This window comes from Monocercomonoides exilis (genome assembly GCF_001643675.1).
Source record: "Monocercomonoides exilis strain PA203 chromosome Unknown scaffold13-1861174, whole genome shotgun sequence".
Classification (NCBI taxonomy): domain Eukaryota; phylum Preaxostyla; order Oxymonadida; family Polymastigidae; genus Monocercomonoides; species Monocercomonoides exilis.
The window spans coordinates 866,007-889,279 of record NW_027150558.1 but is presented as its reverse complement, the minus strand read 5'-3'; the positions used below and the strand labels follow the sequence as shown (position 1 = coordinate 889,279).

Genomic DNA, 23,273 nt, shown 5'->3' with positions numbered 1-23,273 from the left:
TTTTTCACATTTCCTTGTTTTTGAAGTATAATATAAATGAATTATTTTTTCTCAACTTTTGAATGAAATATCAATGAAAAAATCAAAATATTATGCAACTTAGATTTAAATGTATTTCAATTCGAATTTTTGTCATATTTGATGAAATCAAAACCAAAATGTGGAAAATACAGACTTTCAAGCTTTTTTTGCACTTGTCATTGAAAAATTGCTTCACTTATAACTTTGTTTGGCTTTCTCAGATTTCAAAAAAAATTTGATTTTCTTATCTGAAAACATGTATCGTTGAAATCAAAACAAAAAGTTTTCCAACTTTTCACGAATGTCAAAAAATGGACTCATTTTTATTGTGTTTTTTGATCTCGAAAAGTCAAAGATAAGTGCATAATTTTTCAATGAAAATGCCTGAAGTTAAATATTTTTGACCACATAGTTATTTAAGTCAAAGACAAAATGAACTATTCTGTCATTCTGACAAATCGATTTGTTCTGTTAAAACAACAACTTTTATCAAAATTTTCACTTCACATATCTTTTCTTCAAGTATTTATCTTTTAATGCACATTACAAAAATATTAAATAAATATTGTGTAGCTCATTATTTTCAGATTTTTGAAATTATCTTCAAAAACAAGGAAATGTGAAAAACTCGTGAAAAAATAAGAAAAAACATAAAAGATTTGAAATTATCAAAGATAATTATGAATGATTCATGATCCAGTAGCTAAAAACTGACAGAAAAAGAAAGTCGGTTAAAAACGAGCAAAACAAATGATCAAAAAATAAATTAAAAATTCCTCAGATCTTCATCAAAAACAGGAACTATTATAGAAAAATTTTTTATGAATATTAAATACGTATTCAAACATGGGAAAATATGCTTTTTCTGTTTTTAGTTTTTATTTGGTGAGATACGCTTGTTAAAAAAATAAATGTTCTGATAAAATAACGTCCGGATAAAAAAATCTCCGCATCTGTCAAAAAAAGAATAAATAAATTGAAATTAGAATTACTTAATAAAAAATTAAAATTTCTCAGACAGCATTAAATATAGATTCACAATCATTGTTGTTGTTAATCATTTGAATTTTTCGATAAAATCATGAGTTAATTTTAAAAACTCAGTCTCTTTTGTGGCTTGCTGTGAAAAAAAGTTGGAGAAACAACAACCAAAAATAATATTTTTCAAAGAATCCTTCCATAAATGTGAGGTTCAATTTGAGGAATGCTTCAGTGATAATCTTATTTTATCACAAAACAAAAGTGTACAGATAAAATAAAGAGTCATCTTCTTCCTTTTTTAAAACAATTGACTTTCATTTTACAAATTCAAGAAAAAAATAAAAATGTGGAAAATATGCAAAATCTTTTTTTCTCTAATTTTATATAAATCCATCTCCATCAAAGTTAGAATCCAAAATGAATCATTTATCTTCAAAAAACGCAAGGATGGGTCATGATCTTTTCATTTCGCGAATTAAACAACAGAGAACAGGAAGACAACAAAGAAAATAGAGTCAAATGATAGAAGAACAATAATGCTACGCAATTTGCAGGTTGCTGAAAGTTTAAAGATCTGACTGCTTTGTTGGAGCACTTTTCGATTTTTTGGACTCCAACAGATTTTGGAAACAAGATATAACTAATGCCTTCGCCATATACATCCGTTCTGCAAGTTCTATCTGGAGGATGACAGAAATGCCGTTTCAACCCGTTAAAGCAGAGCAATCTGAAGAATTGCTTTTCCATTAATATGTCGATTCCTCTGTTCCCAGCGACTTTCAGCAACTGAGATGGTGCGAAATATTCATAAAATCATATTTGCTAAAAGTTATTTCTCTGCTATTTTTTTTCTGATGGGCAGAGGGATGAACTGCAGCGAATGGATTATTTGTGGATTGCTGATGCAAGCACAGCGAAAGGGAGGATCAGAAAGAACGCAGGGCTTGACAGACATCAGATCTATTGGTACATGGACTTGGATGGAATTAAACAAGAGAGCAAGGATCGAGAGAGCATTTGTTGGAAGAAGATTTACTAAAAATGGAAAATGTCAATTCACAAAATCATTCCACGTTAAAAAGAAGAAAATTTCGCAATTGAGGGAATGTTGTTGATGCTCGATGGAAATGACAGTATTTCTTCGGAAACAAACAAAAAATCACTGTATTTTAAAGAATTTATTTTTTCTATATTTTTTTTGAATTTTTTTTGAGCTTAAAATTATATTTGAAATGATTGATAATTTATGCTTTTGCACATGGGGTTATATGCGATTATTTGAGAAATGAAACCAAAATATTATTTTTGATGAATAAATGCAGAGGAATATGGGCTATATTGATCATTTGACTTTTTCATTTGTGCTTTTGTTTGGCGAAGAGCAAGTTGCACAGCAGAAGAATTATGAATCTTGCGGTTATTATTTTTGCGTGCGTCAGTGCTATTTGCGAGACAGAAGAAGCAACAGGAAACGAATTAAATGGATTGGATGCAAAAGATGTGTTCAAGTTGCCAAGAGAAAGGGATGACTATTATACGCAGGGAAACAATCAGTGCAGCGTAATTGCATCAACATTTGTTGCTGTGAACTGCTCAGTGAGAACAGCGAGTGTGTTGCAGATTCAGCCAGAAGGAAAAGCTTGTTTCTTGGTTTGCGAGGGGTCAAGGCTTGATATAAAAGGATGTGTGATTTCAGTTTCATCACAAGTGAATCCATTTGTGGTGGATGGAGGAAGCATCCGTTCAGTGAATCTGACGATTGGGACTTCGAAGCCGTTTGCACAAATTCCGCGACTTTTTTGCTCGTCTTTGAAAAATTCTGAGATCGATGGAACATGCTCTATTTCTCTTCGTGATTCGTCATTTTCATCATTTGAATTAGCATCTGCACCGTTTCTTGCACCGAATGCGAGCTGCTTTGTGAAGGCCAGTGGGCTTGCAATGGCAAACATTTCTGTTGCTTCAGGAGCACAAAGAGAAATGGATTTGAGAGCGAGAACAGAAACAACGATTGAGAGCTGCTCGTTTTGCAGCGTTTGGGATGCTATTGATGGAGGCATTGTGAGGTCAGTGAACAGCCCCTGTGCCTCGCTGAGAGCCACAAATTCCTCATTCAAATGTTGCTTTCGAACGATGAATGTGAACGAATCAGGTGGACGCAACATGACAAGACAACCACTTGGGCCAAATGAAACACACATTTTTACAGATTGTGAATGGTTCAAAACAAGTTATGTTAGAGTTGGAAGTGCGATTTATTTAAATGGAAATTCAACACTCGAATGTGTCAGATGTTCATTCAAGAATATGACCCATGAAGGTGACGGAGCTGTTGATGTTCAATCAGGTGCAGGTGTCGAAATGAAGAATTGCAATTTCACAAATTGCATTGCAATGGCTAATACAGGTGGAATGATAATTTTTCAATTAAATGGCGATTATTATTTTTTTGAATGTGTCTTTTGTGAGTGTAAAGCTGCTTCGCATTACGCAGGAGGATTGCGCATTCTTCAATCTTCAGGAAGCATGAATGAAACAATTGAAAAATGCAAGTTTATTCGCAATGAAGCAGGAAGTCAAGGAGGCGGCTTACATCTCGAGAGTCATCAGAGACATTATACGATCGCAGAATGTGAATTTTATGGAAACAAGGCAAACGGAACTGGAACAGGCATTCTTGAAGGTGGTGGAGGAGGAATGTTAATCAGTTCAATGAGTTGGATGGAAGCCGATCCATCTCCAAAAATAATTTCATTTTGCTTTTTCAGTGGAAACAAAGCTAAAAATGAAGAAGGTCACGATGTGAAAATCAGAAATTTTTTTCTCAAAGGTTCACCATTTGAATCATCATTCTCAACAACATCAGCAAAGAGAGTGTTTTTCAATAACAGCCAGACAGATTACGATGTATGGCTCCCAACAATCAAAACAACGTATACCAAAGCTGATGGGATTACAGGGCCATTGTGTGGACTTACGGAAAGCAATCCATGCAACACGATAACACAGGCATACAACATGATTGAGAAAGGAGCGAAGGGAACAGTGAACATTCTTCCATCGACATATTCTTCGATGGCACTGTTCATTGGAGGAGGAGATATTTCCTTCACAGGGGAAAGCGAGAGCGAGTGTATCATTTCCACAGAATTGCTGAATTCACACGAGTGTTTGTTCACGCTGGATTCGGGATCGATGGGATTGTCTTTGGTGACGATTCGCCACAACAGCGGAGAATCATCTTCTTCGTTGTTTGTGATGCGAGCAGCAGCACAGAATCTGACACTGAAGAATGTGGTCATATCAGGGGCAGAAGATGGGCAGACACATTCATTTGATGTCTCACCATTCAAGATGATATTTGGGAAATTGAAGATGGAAAACTGTTTGATTGAGGATATCGATCTGGGAGATTGCTCGTTGTTTGAGGAAGAGTCGGAGAGTGCTGCTGGGAGAGGGATGGTGGGGAATGTGACGATGCAAAGGATCAGTCGGATGAGAGGAGATGGGGCGATACTGAGCACTGAAAGTGAGAGAAGCGATTCATGGGAGCTGGAGAACATCACATTGAGGAACTGTGTGAGCAAGGAAGGGAATGGAGGGAGCATTGGGTGGAGTGTTGGTCAGAGCGGGACATTCAAGATTGGAAGGGGAGAGGTGACAACAGTGATTGGAGAGTGTGGGGCAGAGAAGGGAAGTGGGGAGGAGAAGGGGAGAGGAGGAGGGGTATATTTGGAGCTTTCATCACCAACAACAGTGTTTGAGGTTGTGAATGTGGGATTTGAAGACAATCGTGCAGAACATGGGGTGAATGTGTTTATTGCATCGCCTCAGCTGGAATTGATTCCAAAAGGGAGATATGAATTTGTTTCACATTTGAGTGAAGATATGCATGAAGTGGAGGGAGTGGGAGACACGAACAATGCAACACTCGTGATTCCGATTGTGTGCTATCTTCTGGATGTTCCGAGGAGTGAGGTGTATGTTTCCACATCCGGGGTTGATCATCCTCGGTGTGGGCACACATTCTTCGAGTGCCGAACACTGAACTTTCCTGTTGAGAGGGAAGAGAGCACACCAGCCGATGGAACAGAAGTGACAATCAAAGTTGGAAATGGAGTTGAGGTTGGTTCGACAGTGATCTTTTCAAAAATGGTAAGGGTGATAGAAGGAACAGGGGATGATGGATCACTTGTTGTTAAAGGTGAGGCAAGATTCAAAGATGATGAGGAAGGATGCATTGGAGTGTTTGTGGTACTGAAGGAAACAAGGATGAGGAAGATCGAGCTGGTGATGCCATCTATTCTTGAGCATCACGAGGCGATATTCCAGTTGAAAGGAGAAGCACTGAACTTGAATGAATGTGTTGTCACATTTGGAGTTGGAGTTGGAGTGAGTTATGTTGGATACAGCTTGCTGATTGTGGAAAAGGGAGAGGCGAATGTGACTTCACTGAGATTTGCATCAATGAGGTTTGGTAAGCCTGTGATAAGAGCGAATGGGGGATTATCATCTGTCTCGTTGAAGAATGTGGAGCTGAATGATCTCATCTTTGAAGGAGAAACAGGATTTGTTGTTTGTGAGGAAGGAAGCACACTCACAGGAGAAAGTGTGATTGCCAGTGGGTGCGAAAAGGGAAGAAACAGTTTGATTTTGGCAGGGAGCAATTGTATTGTTCGGATGAGTGAATGCAAATGGAGTTCGTGTAATTTTGTTGATTCAAGGGTGATAAGAGGTAACAAAGCAAAGGAGATATCGAATTGGGGATGCAATGGGAGCAATGTCCGAGTGAATGAGGGAGATGGGGGGATGGTGTGTGGAGTGGTTGGGGAAGGAGGGATGGTGGATGTGTGGAACACGAGTGTTTTGGGGTGTGTGGCAGAGAAAGGGAATGGAGGAGGAATGAGGGTGGAGCTGAAAGGGGATGCACAGCTGAAGATCAGGAGCGAAGAAGAAGTGACGCTGATGAAGAAATGTGGAGCAGGAGAGGAAGGGATGATGAATGGAGGAGGGTGTGGAGGAGGGCTGTGGGTGTTGATTGAAGGAGAGAGATGTGGGTTTGATGTGAGAGGAGTGAGGTTTGAGGAGAACAGAGCAAGGAGTGGGAGGGATGTGTTTGTTGTGTGTGATGATTTGAGGAGGGTTGTGAATGGAAGCAGTTTCTCGTTCAGCAGAGAGATAAGCGAGAGAGAGAACTCACTGATGGGGAAGGATGGGGAGAAGTTTTTGAGTGAGGTTGATTTGTTCATATTCATTGAGGGATACAGCTCGTGTGTGATTGAGGTGGGGAGCGAGAATGGAGACAATGGGATGTGGTGTGGGATGGAGAACTGTCCGTGCAGGAGTGTGGATTATGGGGTTGGGAGGCTTGGTGGAGAGGGAGAAAAGAAAATAGTGATAAGTGGGAGCACGAGTGTTGAGAAGGCGGGAGATGTGAGTGGAGTTCGGATTGAAGGGAAAGACAACAAGAGAATGAAGGTGGTTGTGGAGAAAGGAATTGAAGGAGAAGGGGAAAGTGTTCTTGGTTCGAATGGGGTGAGTGTGTTTGTGAATGTGGGGTTTGAATTGCCTGGTCATTTTGAACCGAGGAGAGAAGCAGTGATAAGCTCATCAAGAGGAAGTGGCGTTTTGGAGATGGAATTGTGTTCGTTTGGGATGCAGGAAGGGGAAGAAGAGGCAGTGGAATATGGGATTATCAGGAGCAGTGGACAAGCTGTGCAGATGAAGTGGGTCTCAATAAATAATATCAGGACGAGAAAGTGTCTGATGGATCTTGCTGTTTTTGGAGCTGAGCGGAATGGGGCAGAGGGAGATTCAGTGAGCATCAGCAACTGCTCGTTTGGGAGCCTGTCAGTTGTTGGTGGAGATGAATCAGCTGTGATGTGCGCAGAGGTGAGGAGAATGATGAAGATAGAACAGAGCAACATGAGTGACATCACAGGAGGAGAGAGCATGAGGGGTGGGGCAGTGAGAGTGAACATCCATGATTCAGGGATGATTCATGTGAAAGAGGGGAGGATGGAGAGGTGTTTGGGAGAGAAGGTGAGTGGTGGGAAAGGAGGATGGCTGTATGTGAATTGCAGTGAAAGGAAGGGAGGGATGCCATTCAAGTTTGAGGGAGTGAAATTTGCTGAGAATGAGGCATTTGTGGGGAAGAACATGTTCATTTTGGATTCGGATCTGAATGTTTCAGTGAGGAGCGAGACATTTGGGATTGATGTTGAAGGGATGGAAGACGATCCAAATCTGTTTGTTGGAAGCGATGAAAAGCGGATCAACACAGATCTGTTGCGATTTCTTGTTGAATACAGGAGCGAGAGGATTGTGGTGTGGGAAAAGGGAGATGATGTTGTTCGATGTGGGAGCGAGGAGGATCCGTGTGAGACACTGGAGATGGGATTGAAGCACATTGAGAGAGAAGGGGAAAGAAAAGTGGTGGTTGTGAAGGAAAAGATAAGGGTGGAAGGGGAATATGATTTGAGTGGGTTTGAAGTGGAATCAGTGGGAGCAGGATATGATGAGATGGAATATGGAAGAGTTGTGATGGGGAGTGAAGGAGAAAGTGGAGCAAAAGTGTGTCTTCGGAACAGAGGAGCAGTCACTTTGAGAGCACTGGAGATGTGTGTGATGAATGTTTTGGGAAGTGGAGAAGCAGGGATGATCGTGAGTGAGGGAGAGAAAATTGGATGGGAAGACTGTTCGATCACATGGAAGGGAAAGAGAGAAGGGATGGGGGATGTTGCATTTTGTGTTGTGAAGAAAGGGGAGCTGGAGATGAAGAGGTTCAAAGTGCTTTCATATTTTGGGAAGAGAAGTGCGTTTGTGGTGGGTGGAGAAGTGGCGAGTGTGATTAATGAATTGACAGTGATTGAAGCCAGATTGGAGAAGGGGAGTTTGTTTGAAATTGAAGGAGAGGGAGCAAATGGAGGAGGTGAGGTGAGGATGAAGAATTGCAGTTTTGGAACAGTTGAAGGGGGAGGAGCTGATCCTTGTGTTGTTTTGAGCAAGAGTGGGGGTGGGGGTGAGGTGAAGCTCATTGTTGAAGATTCGCTGATAGAAGGGTGCAGCAGCGAGAGAAGCACAGAGGGAGGAGCGATGCTGTTTGAGTTGAATGAAGGAGGATGGTTCCACATTGTGAACACGAGTGTGAAGCAGTGTGGATGCTCTGTGAGCGAGGGGAAAGGAGGTGGGGTGTATCTGAAGACTGAATTGAAAGGAGAGCTGGACTATGTGTTTGACAGGGTGATGTTCCGAAGGAACACAGCAAGCATCGGGAATGATGTGTTCATTGTGTGTGACTGCATTGAGAGGCAGATCAACGAAACACAGTTCAACATCGACTTCCGGGATGAAGAGTTCATCAGGCAGAATGCGATCTATGGGATGGATGGGGGAGAGCACAAAGAGGAGGCGATGGATCTGATGAGCCTGATTGTGAAATACCAGTCAGACACGATTGTTGTGTCGAGCAAAGAAGGGAAAGGAGGGAGGAACGAGCAGCAGTGTGGGAAGCCTTTGCTGCCATGTGCGACGATTGGGTTTGGGCTGAGACATCTGACACACGTTTTCTTCAGCCAGGTGTTTGTCGATGAGGAATCAGTGATTGATGAGGAAATTGTGTTGGACACACTCACGCTGAGCGGGATGCATGAAGAACAGAGTCGAGTGGTTGTGAAAGGGAGGATGAACCGGAGAAAAGAAATGATTGTGGGGACAAATGGGCAGGTGTATATGCGATGGATTCGATTTGGATTTGAAGAAGTGGAAACAACACCGACTCCACTTCCAACGACTCATTCATCATTCATGAAGATTTGTTCGGGAAAGACATCGATCAGCATGTGTTCGTTTGAGGGAGTGAGCTCGGCCGGGGAGGAAATGGCAGAAGTGCCATTCTGCCTGATATTTGTGGAAAGAGGGAAATGCTCAATGGGGAATGTGAGTGTTTGGTGGCTTTCATTTTTGAGTGAAGCAGTGATGGTGATGGAAGAGGATTGTGAAGTGAGTGGGCTGGCACTGAGAAATGTTGAGGGAAGCAAAGACTGTTTGAAGATGAGTGGAGGTGGGAGTGTGAAGATGGAAAAAGTTGAGGCAGGAAATGTGAGGATGGAAGACGGATGGGTCATAAGAGCAAATGGAAAGGAAGAAGGGAGACACAGCAGAGAGGAAGGAGAGTTTTCATTTTCGATTTTGTCATCTTCATTTGAGAACATCACGTGTGTGGATGAGAGTGCAGGAGCAATTGATGTTGAGAGGATGGAAGGAAACATAGAGTTTTCGAACTGCTCTTTTTGTGGGTGTTCATCGAGAAGAGAGAAGGGGAAGATGATTTCGCTATTGGTGTGCAAAAGGATTCAGATGGGGCAGTGCTTGTTTGATGGGAAGGCAAAAGGAAAGGATTTGAATGAGGAAGTGGTTGATGTGTGCAAATGGAATGGGTCAGTTGTTGAGGTGAAGGAGAGCGCGGGGGAGATGTGGGATACGAGTTTTGTGAACTGCTGGGATGGAGGTCTTTCTGTTTGTGGAGGGAGTGTGGAGATTGAGAAAGGAGAGTTCATGAACAACAACCCATCGATTGAGAGATATCCATCAGCCAGACGGAACATTGTCTGCTCTGATTCTGGGGTGTTGAATGTGATGAGTGTGAAAGGAGGAGATGGATTGAAGGATAATTCATCAATGTGGATTGTGGATTGTGGATGCGAACTGGGAGGGATAATTGAGGAGAGAGCATCATCACTGTTCATTCCAGTGGTGAAAGAGGCGAGGAATGAGACAACATCTGATGGGAGGACAAGCATCATGGTGGCTGGGCGACTTCTTGTTCCGTGCAATGTTTCGCTGCGGATGAGCTTCAGGAATGGGAGGGAAGAGGTGGTTGAGAGCTATGAGATTCGCGAAAATGAGAGTGTGTCGGAGAATGAAATTGTTGCAGTTATTTCATCTGCTCAGATGGCAGCAGTGGGAGCAGAGACTGAAGTTTCTGTCTGCCTTTTGTTTGGCAAAACAGAATCTCCTTCATCGACTGAGGCATTCATTCTGAAGAACAGAAGCGAAAAAATAGAGAATGGAGATGAACGAATTGTTGAAGGAGGAAAAGAAGGAAAATCATTTTGGCCGATCATTGTGATTGTGCTTGTTGTAATTTTGTTGATTGTTCTGATTGTATCGATAATATTCATTGCTCGGTGGAAGAAGGTGAAGAGTGAAGCAGAAGATCTGAGAGAGATTGTGAATGATAACATCAGAAAGGATCCGAAGGCATTTGAGATGGTGACGATGGAGATGTCACCAGAAGAGCAGTGGAGGAGAGAAGAAAGAGAGGCTGAGAAGAAGAATGAGGAGAGGATGAAGAAGAGGGTATATGCGAAAAGCCTACAGCATTCTGAGTCTTCAGAGCATTTGTTGAGTGAATGTGGATCGACTGAATATATCTTGGGAAAGGATTCAGATAAGATCCCTGAATGGATACTGGAAAAAGTTGATGAGGAGGAGACACGAAAAAGAACTCCTTCTCCATCCATTTCATCCACTTCATCCACAGACACTTCAGACACAGATTCAACATTTGTTCGATCGGAGAGTCTGTGTCCAACCACCTCGTCGATGTCGAATCTGGTGGATGCAATGGCCTGTTCATCACCCCATGAGAAGCTGATTGTGGATTTGAGGGATTCATTGTTCATGTTGTTGCATGGAAGGAACGAGAAGAAAGAGATGGCGATTGGGAGTGTGAAAGAAAGGGAGATGACAGCTGCCCAAATCCTGTTCTGGGTGGCCAATCTCGCCCTCCATTCTTTTGATGAAATGGAAAACAAGCTTCAGTCACTTTCCAATCTGAGCCCTCACATCGTGCTGTTCTCAGAACATATGGTCATCTGCATTGTGATGCACTCAGACCTTTTATCAGATGACTCTGATTCATCATCGATCTCATCATCAACTGTTATCACATCTGCCAGTGATGATGATGATGATGAAAGTGACTCCCTTCCCTCATCGGCATTTGAGGATGAAGATAGCTTCAAAAAAGAGTGTTTGAGGTGGAAGGCGCCAGAGCTGCTGATCAACAAGAACATGGGGGCAACAAAGAAGTCGGTGGCGTTCTCGATCGGGATGATGCTGTGGGAGTGTCTGGCACTCCAGATCCCGTTCGGGGAGTACGAGGCTGTGATTGCTGGAAACAAGATTAAACAACAAGAGCGACCATATCTGGGTAAGATGAACTCATCAACACTTTTTAGTGTTGTTGTTGCGTGTTGGTCTCCAGTTTGTGAAAATAGGCCTTCGCTTGTAGTTTTGAAGAGAGAATTCATCCAGAGGTTTCCATCGGGAACCGTGAAGCTCACAGTTTCAGATGCAATTGATTTTGAGGATGATTCCTTCAAACATGGAAGCGGAGATGAGAACTCTGAAGGAACCTCTATGTGAATGAACTATCACATGAAAAGTATCTTTAAAAAATAGAAAAAATTGAAACTCAGCTGAAGCTCGAGAAATTATTCCTCCTTGTATTTGAAAAATGATGAAATTGAATAATAATTAGGAAATGTATGAATGAACAAAGATGAGGAAGCTAGGATTAGAATCGTGAGTTGGAAACGGAAAAACAAGGAATGGATGAAAAGAGACTATTGCTTTTGATGAAAAAAAAAGCAAAGAAAATTGTGGCAAAAAGAAGTGAAATGAAAAATTATTATTTTAGTAAAACAGAAATTAAATTATAATCTTTTTTTTCAAAAGGAAATATTTTTCTTTAAATACTCTTCTGATTTGTGCTTACTTTTAATTAGTCACATAGAAGGAAGAATGTTCAACAAAAAAGATGTCAGTTGTTTAAAATTTCACGATATTGCAACTTTTCACAACATTGTGATAATTTTTTATTAATTTTGCGAGAAAAATTGACGAGTCATCAATTAATAAAAATCTTGATTTTTTCAAATTATTATTGAACATATTGCGAAAACTTAAAATGCAACCCTGAATGATCATATTGCTCATACGAACTCGCAATATCTCAGAAAACGAAAAAAAAAAAAAAACGAGAACTCAAACGAAACGTGAAGTTATGATATGCCACATTTTATTACGAAAAATATGATTACAGTATTCCAGCTTGTTTGATTTCTTCTTGTGATTATGCATTTAAAAAATAATAACATGTATAATTTTAGAGCATAAAAGCAATTTATATGAGTTTAATTTTCATTAAAGCTGACAATGTATATCTCCATCTGCACTTTTTCAACATTGTCCCACTCTTAATCTCATATTAATAATTACTCAAACATTCACTTATCCAAATTTGAAACATTCATTTCATCATTTTTTGGAGAATTGCCCGTAAATGAATTCGCTACTATATCTGTCTCGGTTTCTTGATTTTCTCTCTCTTGAACTTTCAGATCTTCAAGTGTAATTTCACTTCTATTTCCCTCTTCAAGAGAATAAGGCTCCTTCTCTTCTTCAAATTCTTTTTCATTTAACCCTTGAAAATGATTTGAAATTTCTGACTCGCATAAATCTTCTTGTTGATATGCAGAAGAATTGTCAGATAATTGATCAGGAAATGTTGAATCTATCTTTTCAAATTGCTTTCTCTTCTGTTGTCCCTGCTTTCTTTTGTGCTTTGCATTTCGCTTTGCTTTTCTTTTTTCATCTGCTTCGTCACGGAAGCGAACATAGCCCTTTCCAACCAACTTTGCTTTCTTTTCGGTTTCTGTTTCCCACAAAGGACCAAATTCAGGCTGATGGAGCATGCTCACGCGTTTTTGCCGCTCACTTTCTTTTTTCGACTTCTCCATTGCTTCTCTTTTCTCCTCTTGCTTCTTTCTTCTCTGTTGCGAAGCGAGTTGGTTGTATCTTTCCTGCTCCTCTTCTGTCACATAAACTTTTTCCAAAAGAATTTGTTTTCTCTTCTCCAAATCAATCTCTGCATTTTCCATTAGCAACGGCCTGTTGCTAACTTTATCTTTAATTCTGATAAGTTCATTTTGCGTTTTTTCCTCTTGCCTCTCTCGTTCCTCTCGTGAGGCTTGAATCTTTCTTTCTCGCTCCTCTTTCAGCTCTTCTGTTCTATCAACCACTTTTTCTTTGACTTCTTCTGTAGCTCTTTTAACTCTCTCTTGTCGCTCTTTCTCTTCTTTTTTGTTTTTTTCCTCAATATCTTGACGTCTTTCAAGCAATTTCCGCGTCATTTCCACTCTTAGATCATGAGATAATGTCGATTTTATTGGATATTCAGGGTTTTCTGGTGGGTAATACGGCTTCACCTTTCTTTCTTCTCTTTCTTCTCTTTCTCGCTCTTCTTGTTCAAGTTGTTCCATCTCTTCTTTTTCTTTCCAGCGAGCCTCGATTTCAGCTGTGTGGAAATTGAACGGCTGAGGCTTCACTTCTTTATGCTGCTGCTTCACATCATTAAGCTGATCGATAAACTTTTGCGAAAGAGAAGCAAAATCGGGAACAGTCCGATTGATTTTTGGAGTAAATGTGTGCTCTGGAGTGAGCCCGCTTCGCAATTCATATTCCTTTTTCTGCTCACGCCATGCCTCGCCGTGCTCCTTTTCCCACTCTTCCATCCGTGGAGGCATTGAAGCTTCTTGCAATATTCGCTTCTCTTCTTCTCTGTCAATAGGCTCAAGCTCTTTCTGTGCTTCTATCAGTGCCTTCTCTTTAACAGTCTTCCCGAATACAATGTGGTACGGCCCGTTTGGATCATTTGCAGATAGTGGTCTGTGTGATAAATCGCGTTCTAATCGCTCTTTGCTTCGTTCTTCCTGCGTTTTCCTCTTTTCTGATTTTTTAACTCTTCGAATCTCTTCTTCTTGCATTTTTTGTGCTTTGAGGCGCTAATGAAAATAGATAATGAGAAAAAAATTCCAACAAATATTAACGTATACAGAATAATCATTGAGTTTTTAAATTAAAATTTAAATTCGCAATCACTCAATTCATTACTTTTTATTTCATACCAGCAATTCTCTATTTTGAAGATCTTTTTCATAAAAAGAAAAAGGCTTCGTTGTTTTCAATAGCATTTCCTTACTGTGCTGTCTCACTTCGTTTCTTCTTTTCTTTTCCTTCTCTTCCATCTTTCTCCACAGTTGCTCCTTTGTATGTGGCGGAAGAGGTCTTGATTTAAATAGCTTATATTTCCTTTTCCCCTCTTTTTCTTTTTCATTCTCATTGAACCACTTTCCTTTCAACCTTTGCTTTGCTTTTTGCAACTCTTCTTCTTTCACAGTCTTACCAAATACAATTCTATACGGACTATGCCTTCTCAAAGGTGATGTGGATTTCCTTCTCTTCTCTGATTTTTCATCAGCAGATTCTCTCTCTGCATCATCATCAGCTGTATTGACTGTTTTCTTTTGTCTCTGCTCGTCTGCTCCTTCGGTTTCTTCAGCGTCAAATATTTCATCTGAAATGGGTGGAGCTTTTGTGATGCCTCCTTCGATGTTCAGCGGATCTTCTGCCAGTTCTGCGTCCATCTTTGCCTTTCTATATGCTGTTGAATGAATATCCTTCTTATTCTTCAATTCCAACCAACGCAAAATCTCAGCATCAGCTTTTGGATGTTCCAAGGCAGATTCTTTTTCGCTGTTCTCTTCATCGCTGTACAGCATGTCTGGCGATTGAGATCTCCCTCTTCTTCTTTTTTGCTGCGCTCTTTTCTTTATTTTATCAACGTCTTCATGCAGCTTCATCCTCGCTTTAACCAATTCTTCTTCTTTGACTGTCTTTCCAAATACAATCCTGTATGGGCTAGCTGGCCTGCTTCTATGCCTGTCGTGATTGTGATATTCAGAATCATAGCACTTTCCGTCTGCGCAGAACAGCTCATTTGCTATTGGCGGAGCTTTTGTGATACCACCTTCGATGTTAAGTGGGTCGTTGGATGTTTCGGCTTCGATCATTGCCTTTCTGTAGGCAGAAGAATGCTCTTCTTTCTTTTGCTTGCTTTTCAGCCACCAGTCGATTTCTGCTGCTGCTTTTGGTGGTGAAGAAGGCGAGCGATATAAGCGTTGCATGCGTTGACGATTTGTAGAAGGAGATGCACTCTCAGAGTATGCGTTGGGATAATATGAAGTGTTAATATCTTGAATAAAAGAATGAGGATTTTGTTGCTTGTAAAGAAGATCGTGAATTGATTGAGGAGCATATTTTGAGGTAATAGAGAAGCTAGACGTGGATGAAGGAGTTGAAGTGACAGAAAGACGTGATGATTCATTTGCTTGCGTGATGTGCTTTGGAGGGAAAAAGGACTGCGTATGTGTGATCAATGGAGGTGATGTGCAAAGCATTTGAGGAGAAGCCTGCGATAATTTGACTTTACGTCTCGGGTAGCCGTCTTCTTCTTGATCTGAATCCATTCCGTCAGATTCTTCGGAACGAGGAGTTATGAGTTGCTCATCTTCATCAGCGGATTTGTCTTCATAGTGTTCATTAAAACGTTCCGTTGTTTCCTTATTTATTTTGTAAGATTGCAAATCTTGGTTTTCCTCAGTAAATCTGTTTAAACTTGGTTGAGAATCAATGGACGAATAACATGAATTCAAATTATATGAAGGAGTTTTAACATGGAAACATGAGTCCATGTTTCTTTGCGAGATTGAAATGGATTTAAGTTCTGCATTGAGTTTCACTTCTTTTTCAAGAGCTGCTTCGTGCTGTTGCTTCAGAAAATCAAGAATTCGCATTTTCTCTTCTGCTCTTCGTCTCGAAAACGTATCTGTTGTAGAAACAGTTGGAACTCCGATAACTTGCGTTGGAGTATATTTCTTGTCGATCGGAAATATTTATGAAAAACGTTAAGTTAAATGAAATATCATCAAATTTATGCATGTTATAAATGTTTGAACTTAAAACAAAAGCTGGAAAGCAAACCTCCATTATACGCGAATAAGCTTCTGTTGGAGAATATAGCATATTTTCCGAGATCTCTGTAAAACTCTTTCACTTTAACAGAAAATATTTGAAACAAATTTGAAATGCAAAGATCCATTCCCATAATGATTTCAATTCAAACAAAAATACTTTTTTCCTTCAAAAAGAAGATTTTGTGGACAATTTTTTTAATTTCAAAGTCAAAACAAAAATATCAAAAAATGAAATGAGAAAATATGAAATGAAAAAAGCTAACTATTTCCGTCTTCCGGATTTTGTTGCTTTTTGTTTCACTGATTTTGGTATTTTTGTTTTTCTTTTTTCTTGTTTCTCTCTTTTCACTTCTTGCTTTCTAAGCTTTTTAAGCTCCGGTTCCTCTTTCACGCCTCTCTTTCTCGCAGGAAGCGGGATTCCTTCTGAAAGCCCAAGTCCCAATGCAATTGGTGGCATATCGCTTTTGAACTCTTTGTTCTTTCTTTTGAGTTTTTTGCGGTTGCCTTCTTCTTCTTCTTCTTCAGAAGCATTCGGTTTGCCTTCATTTTGCGCCAGCTGTGCATGCAACAGCAGCATCGCCAGCTCTTCTTCCTCTTGCTTCTCGTCCTCGTCAAGATACATCGAATCACTATCATCATCGTCTTCATCATCGTCATATTCATCGTCTTCCTCTCCCTCTTCTTCTTCTTCATTCTCTTCACTGCTGCTGTCATCATCATCATCATCATCATCACCGCTGTCTGAATCCGAACTTTCGCTCTTCTCCTCCTCCTCCCCCTCTTTCTCCTTCTCCCCTTCGCCTTCAGCCCTTTTCCCGCTCTTTCTACCTGTTTTTGTCGTCTTCTCCTTCATCCCTTTCAAAATCGCTGCTGTTGCACTCGTCACAGGCAGAGGCACTTCCCATTCGCTCACACGGCGCAGCTGCTCTTCCACCGAGTAGATGCACAGACAGGGCGGCAGCTTGACTTCTGGCATCAATGGAACACCAATCAATGAATCTGGACTTTCTGCATTCACTTTCTGATCTTCGTCTTCTTTGTCTTCCTCTTTCTCTTCCTCCTCGTCTTCCTCCCCTTCCCCTTCTTGTCTTCCACTAATCCCTTTATCCGCTTCTTCATTGCCTTCTTCTTCTTTTCCTTTCCCTTTTCCTCTCCTCCCTCTCTTCTTCTCCTTCTCCACAATCGTCCTGTTCATCCCAAATCCTCTGCTGTACTCATCCGCCCTCGTGTCCACCCCCATTACCAGCCTCTGCACTGCCTCTATTGTCGACGCTGCATCTGCCCCGGCTGCTTCTTTCTCCGCCTTCTGCTCTTCAGCTGCCTTCTCATTCGCCTCTTTCTCATCTTCGCCTTTGTCTTGTTGCAAAGATGATTTGTGGACTGAAGAAGCTCCTTTTGAGGAAGAGGCATTTGACTCACTTGACTGCAATGCTCCTGTTTTGCTCTTCATTTCTCTTTCTCTCTTCAGCTTCATCTCTGTCTGCATCGTTTTTTCCATCGCAAATATGTCCAAGTGATGCAGCGTACGTGGAATATACGACTGGAGAAAGATCCCTTCATCCTCATCTTCCAGTTCTTTCCCGCTTAGCCCTCTCTCATCAGCCATCTTCCTCAGCTCCTCCAATCGCTGTGTCACTTTCTCCTTCGTGTTGAACCCCACATCCACCACAAACTCAAACACCTCCCGTGTTGTCAGCACGCTTATCCCGAACCCTCTGAAGAACGCATTCAGATGGACAATATCGCTCCTCAGAAATTCCAGTGCATGCGGATGCTCATGCTCCACAGACTGCGACACATCAATCACCCACAGATGGCCCTGGTGCACGAGGATGTTGTACTCGCTGAAGTCGGCATGAACAAGATGGCACTCCTGATACAGCCGCTGCACCAGATGCACACCTTCCCAGTACAGCTCTTTCAGATCGCCTTCTGAAAGCCCAAGCTTCACCACTGCGTCTTTCAATCGAGGCGCGGCTACCCCGTCAGATCCAATAAACTCCATCACAAGCAGATGCTGGCGCTGAACAATAGGACGAGGACACAAAATATCTGCTTGTTTCAAACGAAGAAGATTTCTATATTCTTTTTCTGCCCATACTCGAACCATCTGCCTGGGATTAGACTTTGCATATCCATTTCTGAATCTGAACTCTCCAGTGACATAACGATCACGATCCCTGAGTAACGAGATGGGCGAAAAATAGACATTGAAAATATATGTAATTAATGCAACACTTATTCATACTTAAAGATCAAAATCGAAGTTTTGTAAATTTTGATGGCAACTTCGTTCTTTTCTGGGGACATTCCGTGATACACATTTGCCTTCACATAAAAAAATAAAAAAAATTCATGCGGGGAAAAAAAATATTGAAGTTAAAATTCAAACTTCTTTTCCTGTACTAACACAGCCATTCACCTCAGCAAGTATTCCTGCTTTGAAAAATTTCATAAGAACAAGATATGTTCTACGATCAAGAACCTGTTGATGAGTAGCACGATCGGATCTATCTTTATTTCGAATTCTATTTAATATATATTTCAATACAATGAAAAATCAACAATTTTTTTCTCAAACTTTGATGACAAATATTTATCGTCCTCTTCCTGAAATCCTTTTATAATAGCTTTAGGAAGTACTCTGGAACCTTTTTCAGCAGTATGTGCAATCATGTAATCTTGTTCTAAAGGAAATATTCCATAAAAACACAAAAAAGAAAATTTCTAACCGTATTGCATTTCGAGGGCGGCTTCCTCCTCTTCCTCGTTTTTCTGCATTTTCAAGTGCCAGCTCATATGAAAATAATGCTATTTCAAATGAGCTATAAGCTGCAATCAAATAGTTTTTCTGATCATAACCATAGCAGCATTTTGATTTATTCTCTTTTTTTCTTTCGTTGGCTGTCATGTATGCACCGGCAGAAGTTTGCGTCAAATTTTCCATTTACATATTTACGTTGAACGTTTTAATTTATTTTATCTTCAACAAGAAAACTGACGAAGGAACCACGTTATACATTGGAGATCTTGATCCAGCGTGGGATGAGTCTTATTTGAGAGCTTTATTTCCAGAATCTGAAATATTAACAACAAAAGTTATTCGAGATAAAGCCACAGGAAACAGTAACTGTTTGGATCTCATTTTCGTGAATTTTTTATTCTTTCAAATTTGATACTTTATATTCACTGTAATTCATAACAAATAATAGGCTATGGTTTTCTCGTATGATGACAATTATTTTTCTCAAATGAATCTCGTATTTTTAATTTGTTATTTGTTGGAATTTAGGATTGTACAAGTAACTTTGCAGCCAGAAAGATTTTAAACAAATACAACGGGCAGCCAATTGGACAAACGGGGAAAGTTTTTCATATCAACTGGGCAAGCCACAACATTGGGTTTCGTTTATTTTTGTTTTTAGAAAGATTGTTTATTCATCTTATTCTTTCTTCAGAGCGAAATCAGAGATTGATTTTGCGCTGTATGTTGGGGAATTATCACCTCAAGTTACAGATACAATTCTTCTTGTATGAAATTCCTTATATTTTTATAACATTTATTTTTTATTTTAAAATTTAAGCAAACTTTTATGCAATACTACTCATCTGTAAAAAGCGCAAAAGTGATTGTTGAAACCGGATCAAGGAAAAGCAAGCAATATGGTTTTGTTCGTTTTTCCAGCGAGGAGGACTTCAAGCATGCTTTGGAACACATGAACGGGCAGTACTGCTTTGGGCAGGCGATGAAAGTGCGGACAGCTGCCTCTTCGAAGAAAGCGCCTGATGGCACAGCGATGGGGGGAATGGTGGGGGCAGGAGGAGGATACGGCCCCACGGTGTCTGATCCAGGTGTCGGGGGTGGGATGGGTACGGGTGCAGTGATCGACCAGAACGACCCGGACAACACGACACTGTTTGTGGGGAATCTCGACCCAGCCATCACAGAGACAGACATATGGAGGGTGTTTATTGAATATGGACACATTGCACATGTGAAGATGCCGCCGACGAAGAACTGCGCGTTTGTCATGTTTATGCAGAGGAGCGAGGCAGAGAGGGCTCTCCAGAGCTCAGTGGGGATGGTGCTTGGTTTGATTGCTTTATGAATTAATCAATTTTATTATAATAATATGGATATTTTATATCTCCAATAACAAAAAATAAAAAAATATTTTTTAATTACTCCCCATGTTATTTTACAATTCACAACCTTGTTTATATATGAAAAGGCTCTAAGCGTGTCCGTATCGCATGGGGCCAGAACCCGCAGCGTCCGCCCACGGAAATGCCGCTGAATGCGCTTCTGATGGAGGAAGAGATCCGGAAGCAGCTGGAGCAGCAGAAGAAAGTGCACATGGGATTGGCATCGGCGACTGAAGACACGTTTTCTGATCCGATGCAGACGGTGCAGAGCTATCTGCTACAGCAGCACATGACGATGCTGGGGCAGATGTGGTACGGGCAGAGCGCGCTGGCTGCGGGGCCGGCGGCGCTGCTGGGAAAGGAGAATGCGCTGGGAGTGAGTGAAAGCACAGAAAATGAGAAGAAAGAGAAGATTCCGCTTCCTCCGCCGTTTGATGGAGGATCGAAGGTGTCGGAGCTCAACCACTTCAGCATTAATCCTCTGACACTCACGTTCCCTCTTTCGGGCTCAGATGAGCAGGCACTTTCGTCGCTTTTCTCCTTCTCTGCACTCAATCCAGACAGCGCTTCTAATCTGGTCAGTAAAGAAACAATAAATCTTAATCATACTCAAACATCATCATCATCATCATCTTCTTCTTCTTCTTCAGAAATATCATTAGCACCACCGCCACCTCCTCCACCACCTCCACCTCCACCCCCTCCACCATCATCTTCTTCCTCCTCCTCTTCTTCTTCCTCTACCACCTCATCTTCCCTCTCTCCTTCTTCTCATTCATTCCCCTCTGAAACAGGCAAAGTGCATCCAGATGAGTCTCTTCTGAATGGAATGAGCGATCTCCACCAGCAGCTGTACGACATCAAAACAGGCACGTTTGCTATGAAAGAGGCGAATGAGCTGTTTCTGACTGGCAAATGCAGCAAACAGTCAGATTTATCCACATTTCCATTTCACTCTGATGCCACCCCTTTTTCTTCTATTCTTTTCACAGAAATTGATGGCCTGATATTTGAAGAGCCTGCAGATTCTTTTGTTCAGCTGGCGTATGACATCACACAGCCGCCTCAGGGAGTCGATAAAATAGAAAGTGCAAAGAAGCTGAACAGACTACTTGAGAGGAAAAGTTGCAGCTCTGCTGCTCGTAGAATGATGGGGATTGATGGAGAGTGGGCACTTTTGCTTTCTTCTTTTGATGAAGTGAGCGAGAAAGAATAAAATAATTCAAAACAACTTAAAAGTTTTCTATTTTTATTTATTTTAAGTTTTGCTTTAACTGCAAATAATTGATAAAATCAATTTCTTACCAAAAATTGAAATGATACAACTAAAAACTGATCTTTCCCATCAACATCATTAAGAAAATCATTTTTTCATATTTGCATTTTCTGATGGCAACAAATTCCCTTCATACACTTTTTCGAGATTCTCCAGAGTTATCTGAACTGGAGAAACTTGCTGCATCTTCGGAAAGCAAAATTGTATTTGATATTGTTGAACCAAATGGAAGCATGAGCCTTCCTCAGGCGATTTTAAAGGCTCATATCATGAAAATTTTGGTTCAATGTGGCTTTAAAATAGTCCTTTATATTGGAGATTGGCTTGCATTTTTGCACAGTCTGTTCTTATTTATTTTCAAATAATTTATTTTTTGACATTTTTATCAGAGAAACACACTGGAAATCTTCAATCCATTCAAACAATTGGAAAATACTACATTGAAGTTTGGAAAGCACTTGGAGTTCCTTTTGGAGAAAATATTCAAATTGTTTGGATGAAAGAAGCTGTTGGTGAAAATCCAATTTACTGGGAACAAATGATCGACTTTAGCCAAGTGTTTACAGCTGTGAAATTGAAAACGTTTGAACTTTTTTTTAGTTTTTTAAAAAAGACAATCTTTTTGTTTTCTTCATCATTGTTAGTGTTTCTCAACAAATGGAGAATTTAAAAGAGAATTCGCTTTTGGCTTCTCATATTATGTCTCCCTGTTTATCCTGTGCAAATATGTTCTTTACAGAAACTCACTGCGCATGTTCGTCAAGTGCTTCAGCTTCATCAACAGAATCTGCCCCATCTCGACGCCTGGCTGACGTTATTCAAATTGGTCGTGATCAGGAGCAAATAACGGATCTATTAAAAACTTACTGTACGAAAAAAGGAATAAAGCAACCTATCATCGTCGACCAACGTTTGATTTATTATTTTTTGAGCTGTTATTAACATTTTAATTTTCAATGTTTTTAAATTAAATTGTTTTTTCTTTTGCAGACATGCTTCTCTCATTGTCAAACCCGAAAGAAGTTATGACAAAGAAAACTCCAGCATCAACGATTTTTGTTGAGGAAACAACTGTTTGCATTCGCGTCACATTAGGAGAGCATGAGACTTTTATTTAACTCTTATTTTCTTTTAGGATGAGATAAAGAAGAAGATGAAGAAAGCGTTTTTGGCACCTGATTTGGAAGAGCCAAGCGGTGTCATTGATTTGATATTCAATCTCATTATTCCGATTATTGGTGAATTCAAGATTGGTGAAAAGTTTGAAGCATTACTTCTGTTAAAAGTTTTTAATAGAAATATTCGTTTCGATATTTTCATTTTTCCTTCAAAAAATTTGTATTCCAATCAAATTTGCATAGAAATGTGAAAACAATGAGCGAATTAAAAGAAGTTGTGGCTGATGGCAGTGTTTCTTTGGGAGCTGTGAAAGAATCAGTTGCAGGTGTGCTAAAAGTTTAAAGTTTACTCAAACAGTGAATTTTTTAATAACCAAATGATTTTCTTCTCAGATGCAATAAACTTCCTTCTCGAACCAGTTCACCGTCATTTCAGTCCAGATGCCTCTGAAGAATTACAAGTATTCAACATTCTCTTCATCAAAGCTTGCAATTTTGTTAAATGATAATTTCTTCTTTTCTTATTTGAATATCTTTAGAAACTTCATCAGGAAGTCATGTTAATCCTCCATCCACCTAAGCCTGTGACTGTCAAGAAAGAAAAGAAGAAAGGAGAGCGCCCACCAAAACCTCAGCCAAAAGTTGAAGCAAAAGCTGAAGAAGGAAAATAACTTGGAAAAGAAACGTTTAAAATTATGGAGTGATTTTTGTGATTTTATTGAATCATTTTTTTTGAAAAGTTTGTTTGTTAATTAAGAAAAAATCAGCAATGAAAATGAGAAATAATTATTCAGGATGAAGAATATGATGTTCTTTAAATACGTGAAAACAAAAATAAAAATTAATTAT

The 23,273-nt window shown here is 40.2% G+C and overlaps 5 protein-coding genes across 5 annotated transcripts; 3 read left to right on the top strand and 2 right to left on the bottom strand.

The window, feature by feature from the left end:
- Positions 1-1,793: 1,793 nt before the first annotated feature.
- Positions 1,794-11,925, top strand: MONOS_2607 (uncharacterized protein; the record flags this gene model as incomplete). Its single annotated transcript, XM_067872537.1, has 3 exons — positions 1,794-1,796; positions 1,865-1,968; positions 2,442-11,925. The coding sequence occupies 3 exons, from the start codon at positions 1,794-1,796 to the stop codon at positions 11,431-11,433; spliced, it is 9,099 nt and encodes a 3,032-aa protein (XP_067730792.1). The 3' UTR covers positions 11,434-11,925.
- MONOS_2608 (putative Uncharacterized protein family UPF0564) lies at positions 11,925-16,002 on the bottom strand. The gene is made up of 3 exons (XM_067872538.1): positions 15,892-16,002; positions 13,977-15,785; positions 11,925-13,853 (listed from the first exon to the last, which is right to left on the bottom strand). The coding sequence occupies exons 1-3, from the start codon at positions 15,931-15,933 to the stop codon at positions 12,297-12,299; spliced, it is 3,408 nt and encodes a 1,135-aa protein (XP_067730791.1). The 5' UTR covers positions 15,934-16,002; the 3' UTR covers positions 11,925-12,296.
- Positions 16,003-16,041: 39 nt separating this feature from the next.
- MONOS_2609 (putative serine/threonine-protein kinase RIO1) lies at positions 16,042-18,743 on the bottom strand. Its single transcript, XM_067872539.1, has 5 exons — positions 18,617-18,743; positions 18,466-18,571; positions 18,277-18,412; positions 18,133-18,212; positions 16,042-18,064 (listed from the first exon to the last, which is right to left on the bottom strand). The coding sequence occupies exons 1-5, from the start codon at positions 18,681-18,683 to the stop codon at positions 16,147-16,149; spliced, it is 2,307 nt and encodes a 768-aa protein (XP_067730790.1). The 5' UTR covers positions 18,684-18,743; the 3' UTR covers positions 16,042-16,146.
- A 13-nt stretch (positions 18,744-18,756) lies between these two features.
- On the top strand, positions 18,757-21,268 carry MONOS_2610 (putative RNA-binding family protein). The gene is made up of 7 exons (XM_067872541.1): positions 18,757-18,811; positions 18,878-19,016; positions 19,097-19,110; positions 19,177-19,286; positions 19,343-19,415; positions 19,469-19,976; positions 20,117-21,268. The coding sequence occupies exons 1-7, from the start codon at positions 18,794-18,796 to the stop codon at positions 21,244-21,246; spliced, it is 1,992 nt and encodes a 663-aa protein (XP_067730789.1). The 5' UTR covers positions 18,757-18,793; the 3' UTR covers positions 21,247-21,268.
- Positions 21,269-21,419: 151 nt separating this feature from the next.
- MONOS_2611 (putative tyrosyl-tRNA synthetase) lies at positions 21,420-23,210 on the top strand (the record flags this gene model as incomplete). The annotated part of the gene is made up of 8 exons (XM_067872542.1): positions 21,420-21,645; positions 21,696-21,888; positions 21,951-22,216; positions 22,297-22,379; positions 22,442-22,566; positions 22,668-22,750; positions 22,818-22,885; positions 22,964-23,210. 8 exons carry the CDS (start codon positions 21,420-21,422, stop codon positions 23,093-23,095), a joined length of 1,176 nt encoding a protein of 391 aa, XP_067730788.1. The 3' UTR covers positions 23,096-23,210.
- Positions 23,211-23,273: the final 63 nt, after the last annotated feature.

Coding starts and splice junctions, on each gene's coding strand:
- MONOS_2610 (XM_067872541.1), top strand. Junction 19,416..19,468: donor TTACAGATACAATTCTTCTT/GTATGAAATTCC, acceptor TTAAAATTTAAG/CAAACTTTTATGCAATACTA. Junction 19,977..20,116: donor CTCAGTGGGGATGGTGCTTG/GTTTGATTGCTT, acceptor ATATATGAAAAG/GCTCTAAGCGTGTCCGTATC.
- MONOS_2609 (XM_067872539.1), bottom strand. CDS start 18,683: ATGAGCTGGCACTTGAAAATGCAGAAAAACGAGGAAGAGGAGGAAGCC. Junction 18,572..18,616: donor CGCCCTCGAAATGCAATACG/GTTAGAAATTTT, acceptor TATTTCCTTTAG/AACAAGATTACATGATTGCA. Junction 18,413..18,465: donor GATAAATATTTGTCATCAAA/GTTTGAGAAAAA, acceptor TATATTAAATAG/AATTCGAAATAAAGATAGAT.
- MONOS_2608 (XM_067872538.1), bottom strand. CDS start 15,933: ATGCTATATTCTCCAACAGAAGCTTATTCGCGTATAATGGAG. Junction 15,786..15,891: donor CTTATTCGCGTATAATGGAG/GTTTGCTTTCCA, acceptor CCGATCGACAAG/AAATATACTCCAACGCAAGT. Junction 13,854..13,976: donor TTCAAAATAGAGAATTGCTG/GTATGAAATAAA, acceptor TATTTTCATTAG/CGCCTCAAAGCACAAAAAAT.